The following is a 20937-nucleotide window of genomic DNA, read 5'->3' on the forward strand; positions in this document are numbered from 1 at the left end:
TATCAGACCAAGTAGAATTCTCATTTTTAGCCACTAGACCCAGGGAAACCTATGTTGTGTTTATGATTAATATTGCATTGCTCCTATAACATCCCTTGTTTTGTCATTTCCTTATTGTTAATCATTTGGGCTAATGTGTATATAACTTTCAAAGTTTGAAGTTCAAACATCTCCTGTTCATCAAATACATACGAAAAGGAAGTGAAAAAAAAACAAACAAATAACAACATCGAAAAAACGCTGTATACAAATCAGATACCATGGCTTAACAACACCAACAATTTTAAATCAGCGGTTACATCACTTCAGTTACAATTGATGTAACAAAAGTGAGTTTGTTCATTCTGCCTGGAGCCATTGATCTTTTTGCAGTCACTATCAGTCCTGTCGTGCTAAAAAGCCGTTTAGCTGGGGCACATGTGGCCGGTACAGCCAGAACTTGACGAGCGTAAACTGCCACTCGCAGGATCTGATACTAGTATTGGACCTTGGGGTCCCACAGAATGCCGCAAATGGGCTTCTTCTTTGTATCTACTGAAATAAGTTGTTTTATAAGGGAGAACAAACCTGCACCTTCCCCATAGGGCTCCTGTGCCCTACACTACAGAAGGAACTGAACTGCACCTTTACCCTCTTTTCTTATCAACACGGAATAACCCTCCGAAATTCTTTTCTGAAAGAAGTGGTCAAGTTATAATGTTTCAAGTCAAAGTTTAAGGCTACTTCAACTTCAGTGTGCTCTGCTAACTTTGCAAAAAAAATGTAATTCATTTCTATAGATATATTTCTATACCAGCTGTAGATAATCTACCAAGCGTGAAACTACCGCAAATCAGCATCGATAAATAAATGAAACCAAAAACGAACAAAAATAACAATAAATAACTGAGTCAAACTCAAAACGAGCAGAAATTAACATAAGTTGGGCTCAAAACCCCTGTGCCTTCCCAAGGCCAAAACACACTTTGCACTTTACTGAAAAAATATAAATGTTTTTACTTTTATAACTTTAACAAATCAAATAATATTTACATTTGGATTAGTAAATATCAGTATATGTATATTAAACTGACAATGCACATTCATTTGTATTTTTCAGTAAAGTACAAATTTTGTTCTGGCCTTGGGAAGGCATAGGGGTTTTGAGCCCCACTTATGTTAATTTCTGCTTGTTTGAGTTTGACTTGGTTATTTATTGTAATTTCTGTTTGTTTTGGGTTTCATTTATTTATCAATGCTGATTTGTGGTAGTTTCAGGCTTGGTAGATTATTTGATTTTAATTTTGCTCATTTTTGGTTTAATGGAGTTCTTTACTTTTCTTTGAAAACACTTATTTTTTGGAAACAGTTTTTTTTAATTAATTTCTGTTTGTTTTATATTGATATAGTCTTTTCAGGGAAAAAGAAAATCATACTTTAAATCTTTTCGTTTTTTTAAGAATTTATAGTTTGGCTTGCTATTTGTTTGCTGGAAAACAGTTTTCAGCAAAATTTAACAACATAGACCCTTATAAAAATCTGGACACAAATAGTAGTGTTTAATTTAGTTTCAAACTTCCTCTAGTTGACCTGAAATGGAAAACTTGATAACATTCGCAAAAAAATTTGTTTACTTTCTTTGATAGCTTGGATACACTTACGCTATTTGGATTTGGTCAAATTTTAACAGCAAAAGAAGCCCTGACAGTTTGAACTTAATTCCCTCAGTTGTTCTTGGGATACTGCTGAGACGCCTTTTTGAGAATTAGAATTAATACGGTGCATTTTTATTTAATCTTAATGAAACACTTACTTTTTAAACGTAACGGAAAATGGGAGGGGGGGCGTGGGTGGGGGATTAGTTTCCCTCGAATCACTTTCGAATATTAAAAAGGACAACAGTCCTTTCTATTTTCAATCGAATGAGCCCTTTTCGAAGTTCCTACGACAACTCCTTCGATACGAAGTGCCCTGGTCTAAATAACAACAACAACAAAAAAACGATACATTATACCCACATCGATCTCTACCATAAAAATGTCAAGCCTTCCAATCACTTTCGATTATTAAAAAGGGCACTAGGCTTTTCGATTTCCAAACTAATGATCCCTTTTTGAGTTTCTACGACAACGCTTTCTATAAACACCGTATATGCCCCCCGGGCATAAACTGCAACCCTTACCCTAAGGGCTGTGAGGGTGGTTGTCATCCTCTAAGACCTAATTTCCAGAACTTTCAACTACGTTAAACAAAATGGCTATCTCAAAATTTTGATCGTATGTGTTTCGGGAAATGGTGTGCGTGGAAGGGGTGTTAGTTGCCTTTCAATCATTTTCGACTATTAAAAAGGGCACAAGCCACTCCAATCTCTAATTGAATGAACACTTTTCGAAGTTTCTACGACAACTTCTTCGATATGAAGTGCCCAGGTCTAAAGGAAAAAATAATAAATAATACATTGTGCCAACATCGTTCTTATATACCTCCAGGGCATAACTACAAAACCCTTGCCCTAAGGGTTGTGGGGGAGTAGCCTCCTCATAAAACATATTTCCTCTCTGGAAATCAGTTACTCTGAACAAAATGTCTATCTTAAAATTTTGATTGGATGTGTTTGGGGAAACGGTGGGCGTGGAAGGGGTGTTAGCTGCCTTCCAATCACTTTCGACTATTAAAAAGGGCACTAGCTATTCCAATTTCCATTCGAATGCGTCCTTTTTGAAGTTTCTACGACAACTTCTTCGATACGAATTGCCCTGGTATGGAAAAAAAACAAACAAACAAAAATAATACATTTTGCCAACATTGTTCTTTACTTAGACAGATCGATTGCGCTGCCTATGACAACATCCTGAATTGCCTAATGCTCTTTTACCTACCTCTTTTCATCCGAAAAATCAGAAAGAAAAATGAACAGAATTTTAAAGTGGAAGGTATAATTTTTGTTTCAAGAAAAATTTCTTCTTCTCCTTCCTATGAACCGATATACATGGCGAGCCCAAGATGACAGTATTTTTTTTTAAGAAACAGATTAGCCGGGATGACGGTTGAAGCCCGGAGGTCGATATCGATAACCAAAAAAGAGAGAAAAAAAACAAAAAAAACGGCGGCGTATTAGTGACGCCGCCGCATATACAATCAGCGGCGGCGTCAGCGCGCTGATGCAAGCTCAGTGGCGCGCCGCCGTTCTTTTTTCGGCGGTGTGCCGCCAACTTTTCGGCGCGGCTTCGGGGTCTAGCAGAGTGAAAAAACTCACTTTTGTTACATCAATTGTAACTGAAGTGATGTAACCGCTGATTTAAAATTGTTGGTGTTGTTAAGCCATGTTATCTGATTTGTATACAGTGTTTTTTCGATGTTGTTATTTGATTTGTTATTTTTTTTCACTTCCTTTTCGTATGTATTTGATGAACAGGAGATGTTTGAACTTCAAACTTTAAAAGTTATACATACATTAGTCCAAATCATTAACAAGAAGGAAATGACTAAACACGGGACTTTATAGGAACAATGCGATTTTAAACATAAACACAACATAGGTTTCCCTGGGTCTAGTGGCTAAAAATGAGAATTCTACTTGGTCTGACCGACGGTGAACATAAACACTTTCCGCACGGCCCAACAAATTCCTGTTTGGTCATATTGTTCTTGTATATTTTTAGCCAATCATTTAAAAATCCTTACTAAAATCGAGGTTGAACGTGCTTGGTGAAGTGGAATTTTTATTATTATTTTTAATCAGAAAAATCGGTGCGCCGTGGCGTGCCGCCGGTCTAAAATCGGCGGGGCGCCGCCAAAATTTTGGCGCGCTTGGCGCGCGCCGCCGCCGATACTGAATCACACATTCGCCGCCGTCATTTCAGCGTGGCGAGGCTTCGGGGACTAGTACCAACATTGTTCTTTACTTTGGCAGCGCGATTACGCTGGCTATGATAGAGAAGCCGGAAGCCTGGAACAGCAGGTTTTCTATCTGTAACAGGAATCTGACAAAAGATCTCATTAGCTGTGAAAAGTTGGAAGCAAATGAGTGTTGGCACAAGCAATTTAAAACGAAGTTTTTGCAATTTGAATTTTCCACTTCTGATATCAGTCTGACGTTAAAATCAAGAAAATCCTGTCATTCCTAAACCCTGGCTTTTTATCGACACATTGGACCATAGTGATGCTCTGAAATAAAACAGGCTTTTGCGAAAAACAGGTCGTTATCAACAGAGCGGGCTGAACTCAAATAGAATATTACCGAAAAATCAAGGAAATGGAGGGCGTCGAAGCTACAAAGAGATTAACTACCAAACGTCAAACTTTAGATGATGCATACGCGGAGCCATCAAATTTTCTAGAAATTGATCTGTCAAATCCAGTAACTCATCCAGCTACTGCAGGAAAAAAAAAGTTTACAGACTATGAAGTGAGAACTAAGGTGGGTGAATTTCACTGCAAGCTTGCCCTAACATAGGCTACCTTTAAAACCCTAAAGGACAATTAAACTATATATTCTCTAAGCTTTTTTTGACAAAGTTATTGTTGAGGGGCTTCTTGTTATCTTGGAAATTAGCTGAGTTGGTGAATAAAACTTCTGTTGAGTATAATTCATGGTCCAGAATATAATCTGAGAAGGTGTTGTCAAGACACTAGCTCTACCTTTTCCATATATCTAGGCCTCAAAAGACTGCATAGGCTAGTTGACAGGTCTATGCCTAGGATAGCTTATCTAGATTTTGACAACATATTTCAGCCTAGGCTACCTTAATTGTGAGGTTTTTAGGCTAGGCTATTTTTCATTGAATCCTGCATTTCCTTAAATTGCAGCTTGGAGCAATCTAAAGTTTTTTTCCTGTGAAGATCCAGAGTTGATGATTGAAGTTGTTTTCATTATTGTTTAGTGACCAGGTGCAGTTGGATGATCAGTAGCTCCCCAGTCAAGTATACACTCTCAAGGGCTACTCAGCACCCAGCCTTCATTTGGAAATGTCAACAGCTTTAGTAGTAACTATGTCTTAGAGAGTTTACTCCAACTGTTCACAATTCTGTAGAAAGAATTGAGTGTGGACTCTAGTTAAGCTAGACTTTTAACAAGTTTCAGCCTCTAGTTCTTGAAAATGCAATTCATATTATTCTAGCACAATTTTTGGCTGAAATTTTTTTTTCTTGGCTTTTGTATTATCCTTTATACAGAAGACTTTTCTAGTGCCTCAACTAGAATTTTATCCTTTAAGCAGGGCTCCCACAGCGTCAATAAAGTTAATAAAGCTGTCCATAAAGTTAATAAACCGTTTTCCTCTTATAACTTTATTGGCTTAATGGTTGTTGGAAAGAAGTTCAACTTTATTTAACTTTTTCAATATGGTCTGGAAAGTTTAGCCAATAGGAGAAGACTTGTGGAAAATTTCAATTCAGCTAAAAGAAACTAATTAGATAGCCAGTCTTGAACTTTTTTCTCTAGTCTGTGGAACATTGAAACAGAAGACTTGCTTATTTCACTAGTGAGAAATAAACCTTTAATATATAGTTCCTCACAAAGGGAACATAAGGACACAATTGGTGTTGAGAATGCAATCAAGGGAATAGGTGAAGTGATGTGTCGAGAGTTGGGTCCTCATTTTTATCTGTGAGCCTTCTTTAGTAAATTTTAAAGTAAAAGCGATATCTAACTTAAGACTAACTTATTAAATTGAAAAAGTTATCAAAAAATAATGTCAGTGAATAATTCAAATTAATTGCTTCAAAAAATTTCCATAAAGTCAGGAAGGTAAAATTCCTGTGTGAGCGTGACAATCTTTATGGTATGTAACTTTGCAGAATACTTTATTAACTTTATTGACGCCATGGGAGCCCTGCTTTACACATAAGCAGGGTTCCCACAGCGTCAATAAAGTTAATAAAGCTGTCCATAAAGTTAATAAACTGTTTTCCTCTTATAACTTTACTGACTTTATGATTGTTGGAAAGAAGTTAAACTTTATTTAACTTTTTCAACAAGGTCTGGAAAGTTTAGCCAATAGGAGAAGACTTGGGGGAATTTCAAGTCAGCTAAAAGAAACTAATTAGATAGCCAGTATTAAAATTTTCTCTAATATGTGGAACGTTGAAGCAGAGAACTTGCTTATTTCACCAGTGAGAAAAAAATCTTCAATATACAGTTCGTCACAAAGGGAAAATATGTTCCCCTTGTGACACACTTTGTGTTGAGAACGCATTCAAGGGAATAGGTGAAGTGTTGTGTCGAGAATTAGGTCCTCATTTTTATCTGTGAGCCTTCTTTAGTAAATTTTAAATTAAAAACAACATCTAACTTAAGACTAACTTATGAAAAATTTATCAAAAAATAATGTCAGATATATTCAAGAATGAACATGTGAATAATTCAAATTAATTGCTTCAAAAAATTTCCATAAAGTCAGAAAGGTAAAATTCATGTGTGAGCACAACAAACTTTATGGTATGTAACTTTGTGGAATACTTCATTTACTTTATTGATGTCATGGGAGCCCTGCTATAAGCTGTTGGTCTAATTAATCCCCAATCAAATTCTTGGTAAGTACCTTTTTCTTATCTTGAAAAGTAGTTGTAGGCCTATATGAAGAATAAAACTTAGGAACAAAGTCAGAACCTGAATTAGAGCCTAGCCAAAGAAAGTATTTTCAAGATATATTTACTCCTTCCCTTTTTTAAGGCTGAAAGGATTGTATAGAAGACCTTCCCCCCCCCAAAAAAAATAAATAAAAATTGTTCCTTGATTTTGGTTTAAGTCCACTATTCTTCAGGGTGTGTCATTTGGGGGGGGTAGTTGCCCCCCCCAATAATGTGGAGAAAAATATATTATACATCCCATGCCCTTTGACTATCCAGACATGGACCCCTCTTGCTTCTCCTTCCCCCGCCAATAAAAATGCTGGAGATTTGCCCCTGCTATTCTTTAAATCTACATCTCTTGATTCTTTGAAAGCATAATGCCAAGTAAACTTACTATGGTTAAGCACATCTAAAGAAAATATGCTAACTAAATAAAAATAACACCTATAGATTCCTTATTTTATGTTCTTTTCAAGTACTCTGGTCTATTTTCTAGCAATGGGCCCCAGCCCTATCCTCTGATGGTCTCAGATATAGCCCTAGACTGCTAAAACTAAAAGAAAACAAATCTTATTTTATAATATCACTGTGGAGCAAAATAAGGTCCAATGCTGGATCTTTTTTACTCTGTTGTTGAAATGGCAACTGTTTACACACTTTACATAAAATAAAAAAAGACAGTTGTCACTGTGCTTATGGTAGAGTGACACACCTTGGTCAGAATCTGATCATCTGTACTAGCCCATCTTAAAATAATCCTAAGCCCCCTTTTATGGTGGGGTTATGCATTTTTTTCTACAGTCCATATATTTGTTTATGATACTGAAGTTGAATTAACTCCATCTATGTAGCCAAGTCTGTCTCCCAAATCTCAGCACTGTAATGGAGGATTGGCATTGTTTTTGATTTGAATACCTGTTATATCATTTCTAGGCTATTAGCTTCCTTTAAGCTACCATGTTATATATTGTAAACATGGCTGCTTTGTCTCTTGCAAAAGTGGCTATATTATGTTTTTTCCAGGAGCCATTAGCTGAAAAATGAAAACCCAAATAACTTGCTTCTTTTACTACCTAGATCTCTTTCCCATTAGAATAAATTAGAAAAACCTGTTCATTATTGCTTCTTTGTTTACGAAAAATCACAATTTCCATTTTATCAACATTTAAACAGAATCTTTTGAGATCCAAGTAATCCAAGGCAAGATTTAAGTTCCTGCATGTCATTTTGCTAGATTTACTGTTGGGGTGCACCTACTCTGGGAAAAAACTACTGTATCATTTGTAAAAAGAGAAAATAACCCAGGGTAAAGGTACCAATGATTCAACAGTGCAATTTTGGAACCCCTGTCGATACTTTTCTTCAAAACGGAATAGCTCTGCTTAGTCCTGACTTGGAGTGCCATCTCTTGAAGCCGTTTTTGTATTTCAACAATAGGAAATGTGGACACAATATCCAGTACACCCAGATAAGAAAAGAACGTTTAATTCATTCAGTTTCTTGTTTTTGACAAGATTAATTAAAAAAACTTTTTCCACAAAATAAGTTTTTCAAAGAAAAGTAAAGAAGTCCATTAAACAAAAAATGAGCAAAGCTAAAATCAAATAATCTACCAAGCATGAAACTACCAAAAATCAGCATTGATAAATAAATGAAACCCAAAACGAACAAAAATTACAATAATTAACTGAGTCAAACTCAAAACGAGCAGAAATTGACATAAGTTGGGCACAAAACCCCTATGCCTTCCTATGCCCAGAACAAAATTTCCACTTTACTGAAAAAAGATGTAAATGTTTTTAATTTAACAAATTTAATAAATCAAATAATATTAACATTTTTATTTCTAAATATCAGTATATGTATATTTAACTGACAATGCACTTTCATTTGTATTTTTTCAGTAAAGTGCAAATTTTTTTCTGGCCTTAGGAAGGCATAGGGGTTTTGCACCCAACTTATGTTAATTACTGCTCGTTTTGATTTTCACTTGGTTAATTATTGTAATTTCTGTTTGTTTTGGGTTTAATTTATTTATCAATGCTTATTTGTGGTAGATTCATGCTTGGTAGATTATTTGATTTTAGTTTTGCTCATTTTTTGTTTTATGGAGTTCTTTACTTTTCTTTTAAACACCTATTTTTGAAAAAATTATTTTTTTATTTAATTTCTGTTTGTTTTATATTGACATAGTATTGTTAGGGAAATAGAAAATGATACTCTAAATCTTTTTTTTTTTCTATGCTTTGTAGTTTGATCTGCCATTTTTATGCTGGAGAAAATTTTCAGCAATTGTTAACAGCATACACCCTTATAAAAACTAGACACAAACGGTCGCGTTTAATTTAGTTTCATACCTTCTCTAGTCGACCTGTAATGGAAAACTTGATACCATTCGCAAAAAAATCTGTTTACTTTCTTTGATAGCTTGGATACACTTACACTATTTGGATTTGGTTAAATTTTAAGAGCAGAACTAGCCCCAAACGTTTGAACATAATACCCTTAATTGTTCTTGGGATACTGCTGAGATGCCTTGTTGGGAATTGGCATTATCACATTGGATTTGATTTAATATTAAGTCAACATTTAGTTTTTAAACATATAAAAATTGGATTTTAGGAAGACTAAAATCTATTCTATAAATCTTATGCAACAAGTTTCTATATTAACCTTATATGCCCCCAGGGCATAACTTACAATCCTTGCACTGAGGGCTCTGAGGGGGTTATCATCCTAAAAGACCTAATTTCCAGAACTTTCAACTACGTTGAACAAAATGGATATCTCAAAATTTTGATTGGATGTGTTTGGGAAAATGGTGGGCATGAGAGGGGCAAAAGTTGCCATCCAATCACTTTCAACTATTAAGAAAGGCACTAGCCCTTTCAATTTCCAATGGAATGAGCCCTTTTGAAGTTTCTACAACAACACTTTCAAGAAAAACTTTATATGTCCCCAGGATATAACATACAACCCCTGCCCTGAAGGCTGTGGGGGGAGGGGTTGTCATCCTTAAAGATCTAATTTCCAAAACTCTTAACTCCATTGAATAAAATGGCTATCTAAAAATTTTGATTGGATGTGTTTTGGGAAAAGGTGGGGAAGAGAAGGGGGTTAGTTGCCCTCAAATCACTTTTGACTATTAAAAATGGTACTAGTCCTTTGAATTTCAAATCGAATGAGCCCTTTTTCAAGTTTCTAGGACAAAGATTTCAATAAAAACCTTATATGCCCCCAGGGCATAACTTATAATCCTTGCCCTGAGGGTTGTTGGTGAGTATCCTCCTTAAAAATATGTTTTCTATCTGGAAATCAACTATGCTGAACAAAATGGCTGGAATGATGGGTGGGGGGGGGGTTGTTGTTGCCCTCCAATCATTTTCGACTATTAAAAAGGGCATTAGCCCTTTGAATTTCCAGTTGAATGAGCTTTTGTTGAAGTTTCTACAACAATGCATTCTTTAGAAACCTTATATACCCCCAAGGCATAACTCAAAACCCTTGCCCTGAGGGACGTGGGGGAGTGTCCTCCTCAAAAACATATTTTCTATCTGGAAATCAACTATGCTGAACACAATGGCTATCTCAAAATTTTGATTGGGTGTGTTTGGGGGAATGAAGGGTGTGAGGGGGGGGGCTAATTGCACTCAACTCACTTTTGACTATTAAAAAGGGTACTAGCCCTTTGAACTTCTGATCAAATGAGCCTGTTTTGAAGTTTCTATGACAAAGCCTTCTGTAAAAACCTTATATGCCCCCAGAGCATAACTTAAAACCCTTGCCCTGAGGGTTGGGGGGAGTGTCCTCCTCAAAAACAAATTGTCTATCTGGAAATCAACTACGCTGAACAAAATGGCTATCTCAAAATTTTGATTTGATGTGTTTGGGGGAAGGATGGGTGTGGGGGAGGGGCTAGTTGTCCTCCAATCACTTTTGACAATTAAAAAGGGTACTAGCACTTTGAATTTCTAATCGGATGAGCCTGTTTTGAAGTTTCTATGACAACACCTTCTATAAAAACCGCATATGCCCCCAGGGCATAACTTAAAACCCTTGCCCTGGGGGTTGTGGCGGAGAGTCCTCCTCAAAAACATATTTTCTGTCTGGAAATCAACTATGCTGAACGAAATGGTTATCTAAAAATTTTGATTGGATGTGTTTGGGGGAATGATGGGCGTGGGGGGGGGCTAGTTGCCCTCCAATCACTTTCGACTATTAAAAGGGGTACTAGCCCTTTGAATTTCCAATCGAATGAGCCTTTCTTGAAGTTTCTACGACAACGCCTTCTATAAAAACCTTATATACCCCCAGGGCATAACTTAAAACTCTTGCCCCAAGGGTTGGAGGGAAGTGTCCTCCTCAAAAACATATTTTCTATCTGGAAATCAACTATGCTGTACAAAATGGTTATCTCAAAATTTTGATTGGATTTGTTTTGGGGAGTGATGGGCATCGGGGGGGGGGGCTAGTTGCCCTCCAATCACTTTCAACTATTAAAACAGGCACTAGCCCTTTGAATTTCCAATCGAATCAGCCTTTTTTGAATTTTCTAAAACAACGTCTTCTATGAATACCTTATATGCCCCCAGGGCATAACTTAAAACCCTTGCCCCAAGGTTTGCGGGGGAGTGTCCTCCTCAAAAAGATATTTTCTATCATGAAATCAACTATGCTGAACAAAATGGCTGTGTCAAAATTTTGATTGGATGTGTTTGGGGGAATGATGGACTTGAAGGGGGGGGGCTAGTTGCCCTCCAATCACTTTTGACTTAAAAAGTGCACAAGCCCTTTGAATTTCCAATCGAATGAGCCTTTTTTGAAGTTTCTACGACAACACCTTCTATAAAAACCTTATATGCCCCCAGGGCATAGCTTAAAACCCTTGCCTTAAGGGTTATGGGGGAGTGTCCTCCATAAAAAGATACTTTCTATGTGGAAATCAACTACGCTGAAAAACATGGCTATCAAAATTTTGATTGGACGTGTTTGGGGGAATGATGGGCGTGGGGGGGGGGCTAGTTGCCCTCCAATCACTTTCCGCTATTAAAACGGTACTAGCCACTCCAATTTCCAATCTAGTGAGCCCTTTTCAAAGTTTCTACGACGACCCATTCGATACTACGTGCCCGGGCATGGAGAAAAAAGAAACAAAAAAACAACATATTGTGCCCACATCATTCTTTACTTAGGCAGCACTAGCGCGCTGCCTATGAAAGGAGCTCCTGACAATTTTTCATGTATGTAATGTTCAAACTGCTGTTACTTGGTTATTTGTTGCTAAAAAAAAAGTTGGGATTAGCACCAATGCATCAAGATACATCGGATTTTATCTGAATTCTAGTCACATTAGCTTTTTCTTGATAAAATTAAGTTAGAATGGCAATAAATTTTACATTGTCAAAACTAGGTTCCAAGTGTCAAAAATCTTGTTTAATGTAGTGGATTACCAGGCGCAATAAAAATGTTGCTTTAGTAAAACTCAAACATAGATAATGGCTTCTATAAATTGATTTATTTTTTTACAAATATGTGGTAGTAACCTTGCCGATATTTTTTATTGACAGCAACAGGCCCCGTCAAAATATAGGTGACTCAGTCAAAACTTAACTGAACATGTAAAACAAATGAGAAATAAACTTATGTCAAAATTCCAGGGGCCACTGACAAAAATATAGCTGTCAAATTTATGGGTGCCCACTACTGCCAAAAATTTCAGAGGTTCACATGGAAGACGTTTTTCCCTTTCCTTAGCACTTATCAATGAAACTAAAAAATAATATTACCAATTTTGAAAAATCTTATTTTCTGAGGGGGGGACGCATAGAACCATGTCATAGAAATATCAAAAGTAACCCCCTTCCCAAAAAAAAAAATAAAAAAATCCAGCTATGTTTTGGATGAAACTAAGAATTTGCATATGAAAATAAAATCCACTAAATCAAATATAATGACAATAAACTTCTTAAATTTCTTGAAATCCACTCTGATTTTCCGAGACTTTATCCCTTCCAAAATGCTAGTGATACAATTTTGTTATACTAAATACTATTTGTATTTAATACTGTATATTACAATTTGTCAAACCAATTTTGTTATACCAAATACTAAATCCTTGAAACAATTTTGTTGGTTTTATTATTTCTACTTTTTAAATAGTGTTTTATACTTTTATACATTAAATGAAGTTGAAAAAAAACAAAGAAGAAATAATATATGTGTCAAATACACCACGTTCCGCCCACAGTTATTCCCCAACTATTTCAACAGGTGTTGAATTGGGTTCCGACTTGCATTGAAAACAGGTAACTTTTTGTTGTGTCAAATTTGTAGGTGAAAATGCTCTAATTTTGGAAAAGTGGACTTTTGCACCCTTTTCAGATAAAACTTCAAACCTCTCACCAAACAGTTAGATTCCTAGATGTTTTTCCTACATACTGAGATCCTTTTCAAACCAAAAGTCTAAAATAGTTCTAGAGTAGAAAAACTGTTTTTTTACAAAAACTGTCAAATCATCAGTACCTTTACCCTAGGTGATAGAGACTCATACTATGCGATATACAAAGCAATAATACTAGGTGATAGGTGATAAAGACATTGCCTCAGACTTATGTTATGACAGAAAATCCAGGAAATATTATATCTCCAATGTTAATTCAACACACACACTAGTATTGAGCTAAGTTTTATTAAAACAGTAGTCAAATGTTAATTTTAGTAGACTAAGTCAAATTATTTGTAATATCTCGACTTAATATTATTCTAATCTAGTGGATTTGATAATTATGTTATTGTTTTCTTTTTTCAACTAAGGACCAAAAATAGTTAATAGTTATTTTTCCAACAAAAATACCAAAAATATATTTTTCAAAATATCTTTCTTGGGGGAGGGGTATTTGTTCCCAATCCTCAACTTGTAAATACCCACATTTCTAGGCTGGGTATATGGACCAAACAAGCATTGGCCAATAAAGTTTGTAATCTAGGAAAGCTTGAAAAAGTTTGAGCAACAAATCCCTGAGGCAAGAGTACCCCAAAGCATGAAAGATATTGATTAATTGAAAACTACCCCCCCCCCCAACAAGGAAAACTAAGCCCCTGTTTCATCTCAAAAAGTCCCTGGGTCAAGGGAGCCCAAATGGACACATAAAACTTGTATAAGAAATTTGATCTTCTTCAAAAATATGCCAATAATTTATTTTTTATTAGTCCTGATCAAAAGTAGTTACTACACTATTTTTTTTTTTTTTTTTTATCAGCCCAGACCAAAAGACTAAAAGACTTGTCATACCCAAAAAATACATTTGTGCTTTTTTTGCCCCAATTGGCCCGAAAATTTTATCCACAGGTTTCTGTGTAAAGTTTAACCCAATCTAGAGAGAGTTGAAACTAATTTGGCTACATTGATCTGTGATGCCCTCAGATGGGCCCAAAATGATTTTCTAATGACCTACACATACATTTACTTAAACATACTAACATCTACAACAAAACAGAGCAAGAAATAGTTCATGTAACAAAACAGTAGATTAAAATTCATCCAATTACAAGGGTGGATAATGATGGGCTAAGCCCTACAGAAGAACAAAAGTTGCACAGATTTTCAATTTGTATGAAAGAGAATCCACCTAAAAATTGTAATCTTTATTTTTTTATTCCTAAATTTGGAAAATCCTTTTATTTGACCGTGAAACACAAAAAAGTATCTCTGGATATTTTGGTCACATACACAGTGGCCATCTTTAGCTTATAAAACTATAGATTTTATCTGCTGAGTTTCAGTCACATGTATGTGACTGAAATATCGAGGGATATTTTTTCTGTGTTTCACTATCAAATAAAAAGATTTTCCCTATTGAACTGTTGTTTATACATTGAGAAATAAACAAAAATTAATTAAAATATTAACTTCCAAAGAATGCTTTTGGAGAAAAAGTGAAGTGGTATTGAAGCCTGAAACAAGCAGAAGAAATTCAAATAATACGTCAAGCTCAAAACAAAGAGGAAATAAAATGAATAATTTGTATTAGACTAAAAAACAACAGGTAAATATGGATAAATAAACGAAATCTAAAATGGATAGAAATTAAAATGAGACAAAAGAGAAAGCAAAATGAGTAATTAGTGTCATTCTAAAAATAACAAATATAACTATGGATGAATAAATGGAACCTGAAATGGATAGAAATAAAAACAAGGAATCAAGTCAAAGGTCAAAATTGCTTAAACTTCCAGGATTTTTTTTTATTTACTCTATTGCATTAGAAAAAATTATTTTATTAGTGTGATTGGCAGCAAATTTTATCAGTACTTTCTTCCTTTTAAATAAATTTGCTTCAAGCATTTAGTGAATCATTTATTAATTTGCCAGTTCAAAATACTGGTTCTACACCCAAAGTACATTGTGTAAAAAACTATAAGTGTTTGTTTTAGAAGTTTTATCCAGGCATAATTTTAACAAAAAAGTAATCTTTCAAAATAGCAAAATCAAATGAAAGTCACAAAGTATCTATTCCAAGAAACGTTTTTGTCTACCTTATATCTTGTGGTTTTCTTCTTTCCTTGTTGTGATTTAACAAATAAAATACTTTTCTAACTACATACTATTTCCAGTAAAGTATTAATACTACTAGCCTTTTAGAAGATTTTTGTGGGTCTTAACCCCTCAATTTTATTTGTGGTACTATAGCTCTTATTTGTAAACCTTGATTAGAATTATCATTTTCTTTTTCCTTGTTGTTGTTGATGCTATGACGACACAGTCCTGATTATAAGATTGATTTAAGTGGATGGTTTGTTTTGAGGAATTAAAGGCGGTTTTCTTAATTTTGGTATTGTTATTTTGTTGGAGGATAGGCTACACCCTTTGGTTTTGTCCGTTTTTTTCATTTTATTATGCAGGCAATTTCAGTTCATTGTAAGAAAGTTATCTATCCTCTGCAGTTTTTGCAGAAAGTGCAAACCTCTGGCCAGATTGATGAATATGATATTATATTGTGGAAAGCTGTGTATAAATCTCACCTGGACCCTAAAAGGATGGTTGTTACTTATCCTTGAACCTGAACCTAAAGCATGTGAGCTGTGGTTTATAACCTGTATCATGTAGGACTATCTGAAGTTGTTCTACCAAGCTTTTGTTTTAGTTTCAGGTGGAATGCCCCATTTAAACTGGCAATAGTTTCAAATTGGAATTAAATTAAAAAAACAAAAATGCTTATTTGCAATAATTCCCTGGCACCATCAACAGTGGCATCGTTTGGGGGGGGGGCAGTTAAAAAAAGGAGGCAGAAACTGGGCTTTCACCCTTGCACTCCCTATTTACTTTTTTTGCTGAAAGGTAGGATTGTTGCAACTTATTTGAAGCAGAATCATATAAATATTTTGGTCTTTAGTTTTAGAGGCACAAAGCGGGCCTACAGCTCCTCCAACTTCTCCTAGCTCCTCCCAATGCCAACTTTATTTTTCAGGAAAGTAGGAGTGTTGCACCTTTTTTGAACCAAAATCATGCAAGAATACTATGTAATATCTTTTAATGTACCTAACCAGAGAATCAAAGTGGCCCTATATCCTTTCTACCCCTCCTCCCTCGTCCTAACCTGCTGCCAATATTTTAGTTAAAAGTTAGGCATGCTGTATCTTGTTTGAGCTGGAATCACACTAGCATTTTCAGTCAGTATTATTTAGACTCTTAGTAGGCCTCTGGCCTCTCCTGATGTCCCCTCCCCACCATTTTGTGTGCTGAAAGGCAGGTGACAGTAGAAGGGGGGGTGTTACTCCCACGATAACAATACCCCTTCGAATCCCAATCCGGACACTTTTTTTAAAAACTCCCACGCGAACCACGTGGTTTATGGTTTTCTTCCTTCAAGGTCGATTTATTTGCTGTTGTTTGTCCAGGTGTAATGACACTGGGGGGTGATTTACATAATCGCTAGGGGAAATTATTGATTTACGAAGGGGGAATTAAGAAACAAACATGGCTTCATTGTTGTTTGGCTAGCCTAACCTGAGAAATTGATTTACATAATCGCTAGGGGAAATTATTGATTCACGAAGGGGAAATTAAGAAACACTAAGGCTTCTTTAATCTTAGGTCTGAGGAATAAACGTTCTTTAGGTCAGAGAGAAAAATTAATATTCTATTTTTAAATAGGGCTTCATTGATCTTTAGTGTCAGGAATCATAAATGACATCACTTGTTATCTTGGAATTATGTGGGAGTCTAAAGAGATAGAAATTCTATTTTTAAATACGGCTTCACTGAGCTTTAAGTCGGAGAGATAAATTGATATTCTAACGAAACCTTAATAGTTTAGCTAGGAAAATTTATGAGATGAAGAGATTAACGTAGGAAAGGGTTTCCTAGAAATTTGAAATGTGAAAGCACAGAGATGCCAAACAAAAGGAACACGCTGAAATTACTTTTATGGATTATTTGGGCGAAACGGTTTTAGACAGCTTATGGAATTATTTCGGCGAAACAGTTAGAGACATTTTAAAAGATGATTTAAAAGATGGTTTTAGAAGAGGTTTTGAGTGTGGTCGTTATAATACACAAGTTCCATTTGAACAGTGTTGTGAGGTCCTCTACCCCAACCCAAAGGGTTCCGATCGCCATACCCCAATCCCAAAGGGTTCCAATCCCTCTACCCCAATCCAGAAGGAACCCCCGGTCCCCAAAGACCCCCGAGCCCCCAAAGACCCCCCCAAACCCCCAAAGGCCATCCCCGGGCCCCCAAATGCCCATCGAGCTCCCAAAAGACCACCGGGGTCCCAAAGGCCTTCACCCGGTCTCCAAATGTCCCCCAGGCTCCCAACTGGCCCTCCAGGACCCCCAAAGGCCCTCCACCGGTCCCCAAAGGTCCCCCAGGCTCCCAAAGGGACCCCCTCCCCTCCCTCTCCATCCCTCTCCTCCCCCTCCTCACCGTCCCCTCCCCCTCCCCCTCCTCCCAATCCCCTCCCCTCCTCCCCTCCCCCTCCCCTCCTCCCCTCCCCATTTTTTTTAATATTTTTTATGCATTGAGACACAGAAGGGCACCCTCCCCCCCGGTCCCCAAAGGTTCACAGGGCTCCCACCCGGCCCCCTCAGACCCCCAAAGGCCCTCCCCGGGCCCCGTCTTTCGTTGATGTATGTTGTCTGAAACCTATAGTTTGGGATGAGTAGTTTGCTATTTTTGACTTTTCTGAGCTAGGTTTCTTAGCCTTTCATAGGTATGGGTTGTCTGAAACCTATGATTTAGGATGGGTGGTTTGCTATTTTTGACTTTTCTGAGCTGGATTTCTTAGCCTTTCATAGGTCTGTGTTGTCAGAAAATTATGATTTGGGATGTGTAGTTTGCTATTTGGACTTTTCAGAGCTGGATTTCTTAGCCTTTCGTAGGTGTTTGTTGTCTGAAACTTCTAGTTTGGGATGAGTAGTTTGCTATTTCAGACTTCTATGAGCTAGGCTTTCCTAGTATATCGTAGGTAAATGTTGTCAGAAAATTATGATTTGGGATATGTAAATTACTATTTCGGGCTTTTCTGAGCTAGATTTCTTAGTCCCTCATAGGTGTTTGTTGTCTGAAACCTATAGTTTGGGATGAATAGTTTGCTATTTTCGACTTTTCTGAGCTAGGTTTCTTAGCCTTTCATAGGTGTGTGTTGTCAGAAAATTATGATTTGGGATATGCAAATTACTATTTTTGACTTTTATAAGCTAGATTTCTTAGGCTTTCATAGGTGTTTGTTGCGTGAAGCCTATAGTTTGGGATGCGTAGTTTGCTTTTTGACTTTTCAAAGCTGGATTTCTTATCCTTTCGTGGGTGTGTGTTGACTGAAACTTATGATTTGGGATATGTAAATTACTATTTTGGGCTATTCTAAGCTAGATTTATTAGTCATTCGTTGGTGTGTGTTGTCTGAAACCTATGATTTGGGATTTGTAGTTTTGCTTTTTTGACTTTTCAGAGCTAGGATTCTTAGTCCCTCATAGGTGTTTGTTGTCTGAAACCTATAGTTTGGGATGAGTAGTTTGCTATTTCAGGCTTTTCTGAGCTAAGGTTTCTTAGTATTTCGTAGGTGTGTGTTGTCTGAAACTTATGACTTGAGGTGTCTAATTTGCTATTTCAGGCCTTTCTGAGGTAAGGTTTCATAGTATTTCGTAGGTGAATGTTGTCTGAGACTTATGATTTGGGATATGTAAATTACTATTTCGGGCTTTTCTAAGTTAGATTTCTTAGTCTTTCGTTGGTGTGTGTTGACTGAAACCTATGATTTGAGATCTAAGGTTCATAGTCTTTTGTTAGTGTGTGTTGTCTGAAACCTATGATTTAGGATTTGTAGTTTGCTTTTTGGACTTTTCAGAGCTAGGATTCATAGTCCCTCATAGGTGTTTGTTGTCTGAAACCTATAGTTTGGGATGAGTAGTTTGCTATTTCAGGCTTTTCTAAGCTAAGGTTTCCTAGTATTTCGTAGGTGTGTGTTGTCTGAAACTTATGATTTGAGGTGTGTAATTTGCTATTTCAGGCTTTTCTGAGCTAAGGTTTCATAGTATTTCGTAGGTGAATGTTGTCTGAAACTTATGATTTGGGATATGTAAACTACTATTTCGTGCTTTTCTAAGCTAGATTTCTTAGTCTTTCGTTGATGTGTGTTGTCTGAAACCAATGATTTGGGATGGGTGGGTTGCTATTTTAGACTTTTTTGAGATGGATTTCTTAGCCTTTCATAGTTATGTGTTGTCTGAAACCTATGATTTGGGATGGTTAATTTGTTACTTTGACTTTTCTGAGCTAGGTTTCTTAGCCTTTCATAGGTGTGTGCTGTCAGAAAACTATGATTTAGGATTTGTAGTTTGCTTTTTAGACTTTTCAGAGCTAGGATTCTTAGTCCCTCATAGGTGTTTGTTGTCTGAAACCTATAGTTTGGAATGAATAGTTTGCTATTTCAAGCTTTTCTGAACTAAGGTTTCTTAGTATTTCTTAGGTGTGTGTTGTCTGAAACTTATGATTTGGGGTATGCAATTTGCTATTTCCGACTTTTCATAACCAGATTTCTTAGTCTGTGTGGTGTCTGAAACCTATGATTTGGGATGTGTGGGTTGCTATTTTTTGACTTTTCTGAGCTGGATTTCTTAGCCTTTCGTAGGTGTGTGTTGACTGAAACCTATGATTTGGGAATGAATGGTTTACTATTTTTGACTTTTCTGAGCTAGATTTCTTAGCATTTCATAGGTGTGTGCTTTCAGAAAATTATGATTTGGGAGGTGTAGTTTTCTACTTAAGTTCTTTATTTCACAAAGACATAAAGAAATTTAAAGTTCACTTCTAAATTTTTCGGTGGAAGATAGAAAAAGTAATACCATACTTGTGAATATTTTCCCGGAAGATAAAAAGTTCTAGTTCAATTTAAAGTTTTCTCAACGAAGTCAAGGAAAGTTCAAGTTCTCTTCTGAATTTTCTCAATGAAAAAGAAATTAGTCATTGATCATTTCTATTTTTCCAAATAATATGAAAATTTTCAGCTTAAGTTCAAATCTGTCTCGAAGAGATGAAAAATCTAAAACACTGTTTTAAATTCTTCAAAGAAGATAAAAAAGTCCAAGTTCTCTTCGGAATTTTACCAAAGAACACAATTCAATTCTAATTTCTCCAGAGAAAACAAAAATCTTCCATTTCAGTTCTTTATTTTACAAAGTCATAAAGAAATTTAGAGTTCAATTCGAAATTTTTCGGTGGAAAATAGAAAAATTAATGCCATACTTGTGAATATTTTCACGGACGATAAAAAGTTCTAGTTCAATTCTAAATTTCCTCAACGAAGCGAAGAAAAGTTCAAGTTCTCTACTGAATTTTATCAAAGAACACAGTTCAATTCTAATTTATCCAGAGAAAATAAAAATCTTCCATTTAAGTTCTTTATTTCACAAAGACATAAAGAAATTTAAAGTTCAATTCTAAATTCTTCAGTGGAAGATAGAAAAAGTAATACCATACTTGTGAATATTTTCCCGGAAGATAAAAAGTTCTAGTTCAATTTAAAATTTTCTCAACGAAGTGAAGAAGAATTCAAGTTCTCTTCTGAATTTTACCAAAGGATACAATTCAATTCTAATTTCACCAGAGAAAATAAAAATCTTCCACTTAAGTTCTTTATTTCACAAAGACATAAAGAAATTTAAAGTTCAATTCTAATTTTTTTGGTGGAAGATAGAAAAAGTAATACCATACTTGTGAATATTTTCTCTACTAAATTAAAAATTTAAAAGAATGTTCCAAATTTTACACCGAAGATAAAAAGTTCAAGTTCTCTTTTGAATTTGACTAAAGAACATAATTAAATTCCAATGTCTGCAGTGAAAACAAAAATCTTTCACTTCATTTCTTTATTTTACAAAGACATATA

The 20937-nt window shown here is 35.8% G+C and overlaps 1 protein-coding gene across 1 annotated transcript in view; it reads left to right on the forward strand.

Moving 5' to 3' along the window:
• Window positions 1–4204: 4204 nt before the first annotated feature.
• The window catches only part of Snx3 (sorting nexin 3), a 31983-nt gene continuing 15250 nt past the window's right edge, over window positions 4205–20937 (forward strand). The window contains exon 1 of the mRNA XM_089094573.1: window positions 4205–4399. Coding sequence (XP_088950699.1) covers window positions 4235–4399 — 165 coding nt within the window. The 5' untranslated portion in view covers window positions 4205–4234. The remainder of the gene's footprint in view (window positions 4400–20937) is intronic.

The sequence above is a fragment of the Artemia sp. Qi Xiang Cuo genome, chromosome 1 (genome assembly GCF_049724085.1).
Source record: "Artemia sp. Qi Xiang Cuo chromosome 1, ASM4972408v1, whole genome shotgun sequence".
In the NCBI taxonomy this organism is placed as follows: domain Eukaryota; kingdom Metazoa; phylum Arthropoda; class Branchiopoda; order Anostraca; family Artemiidae; genus Artemia; species Artemia sp. Qi Xiang Cuo.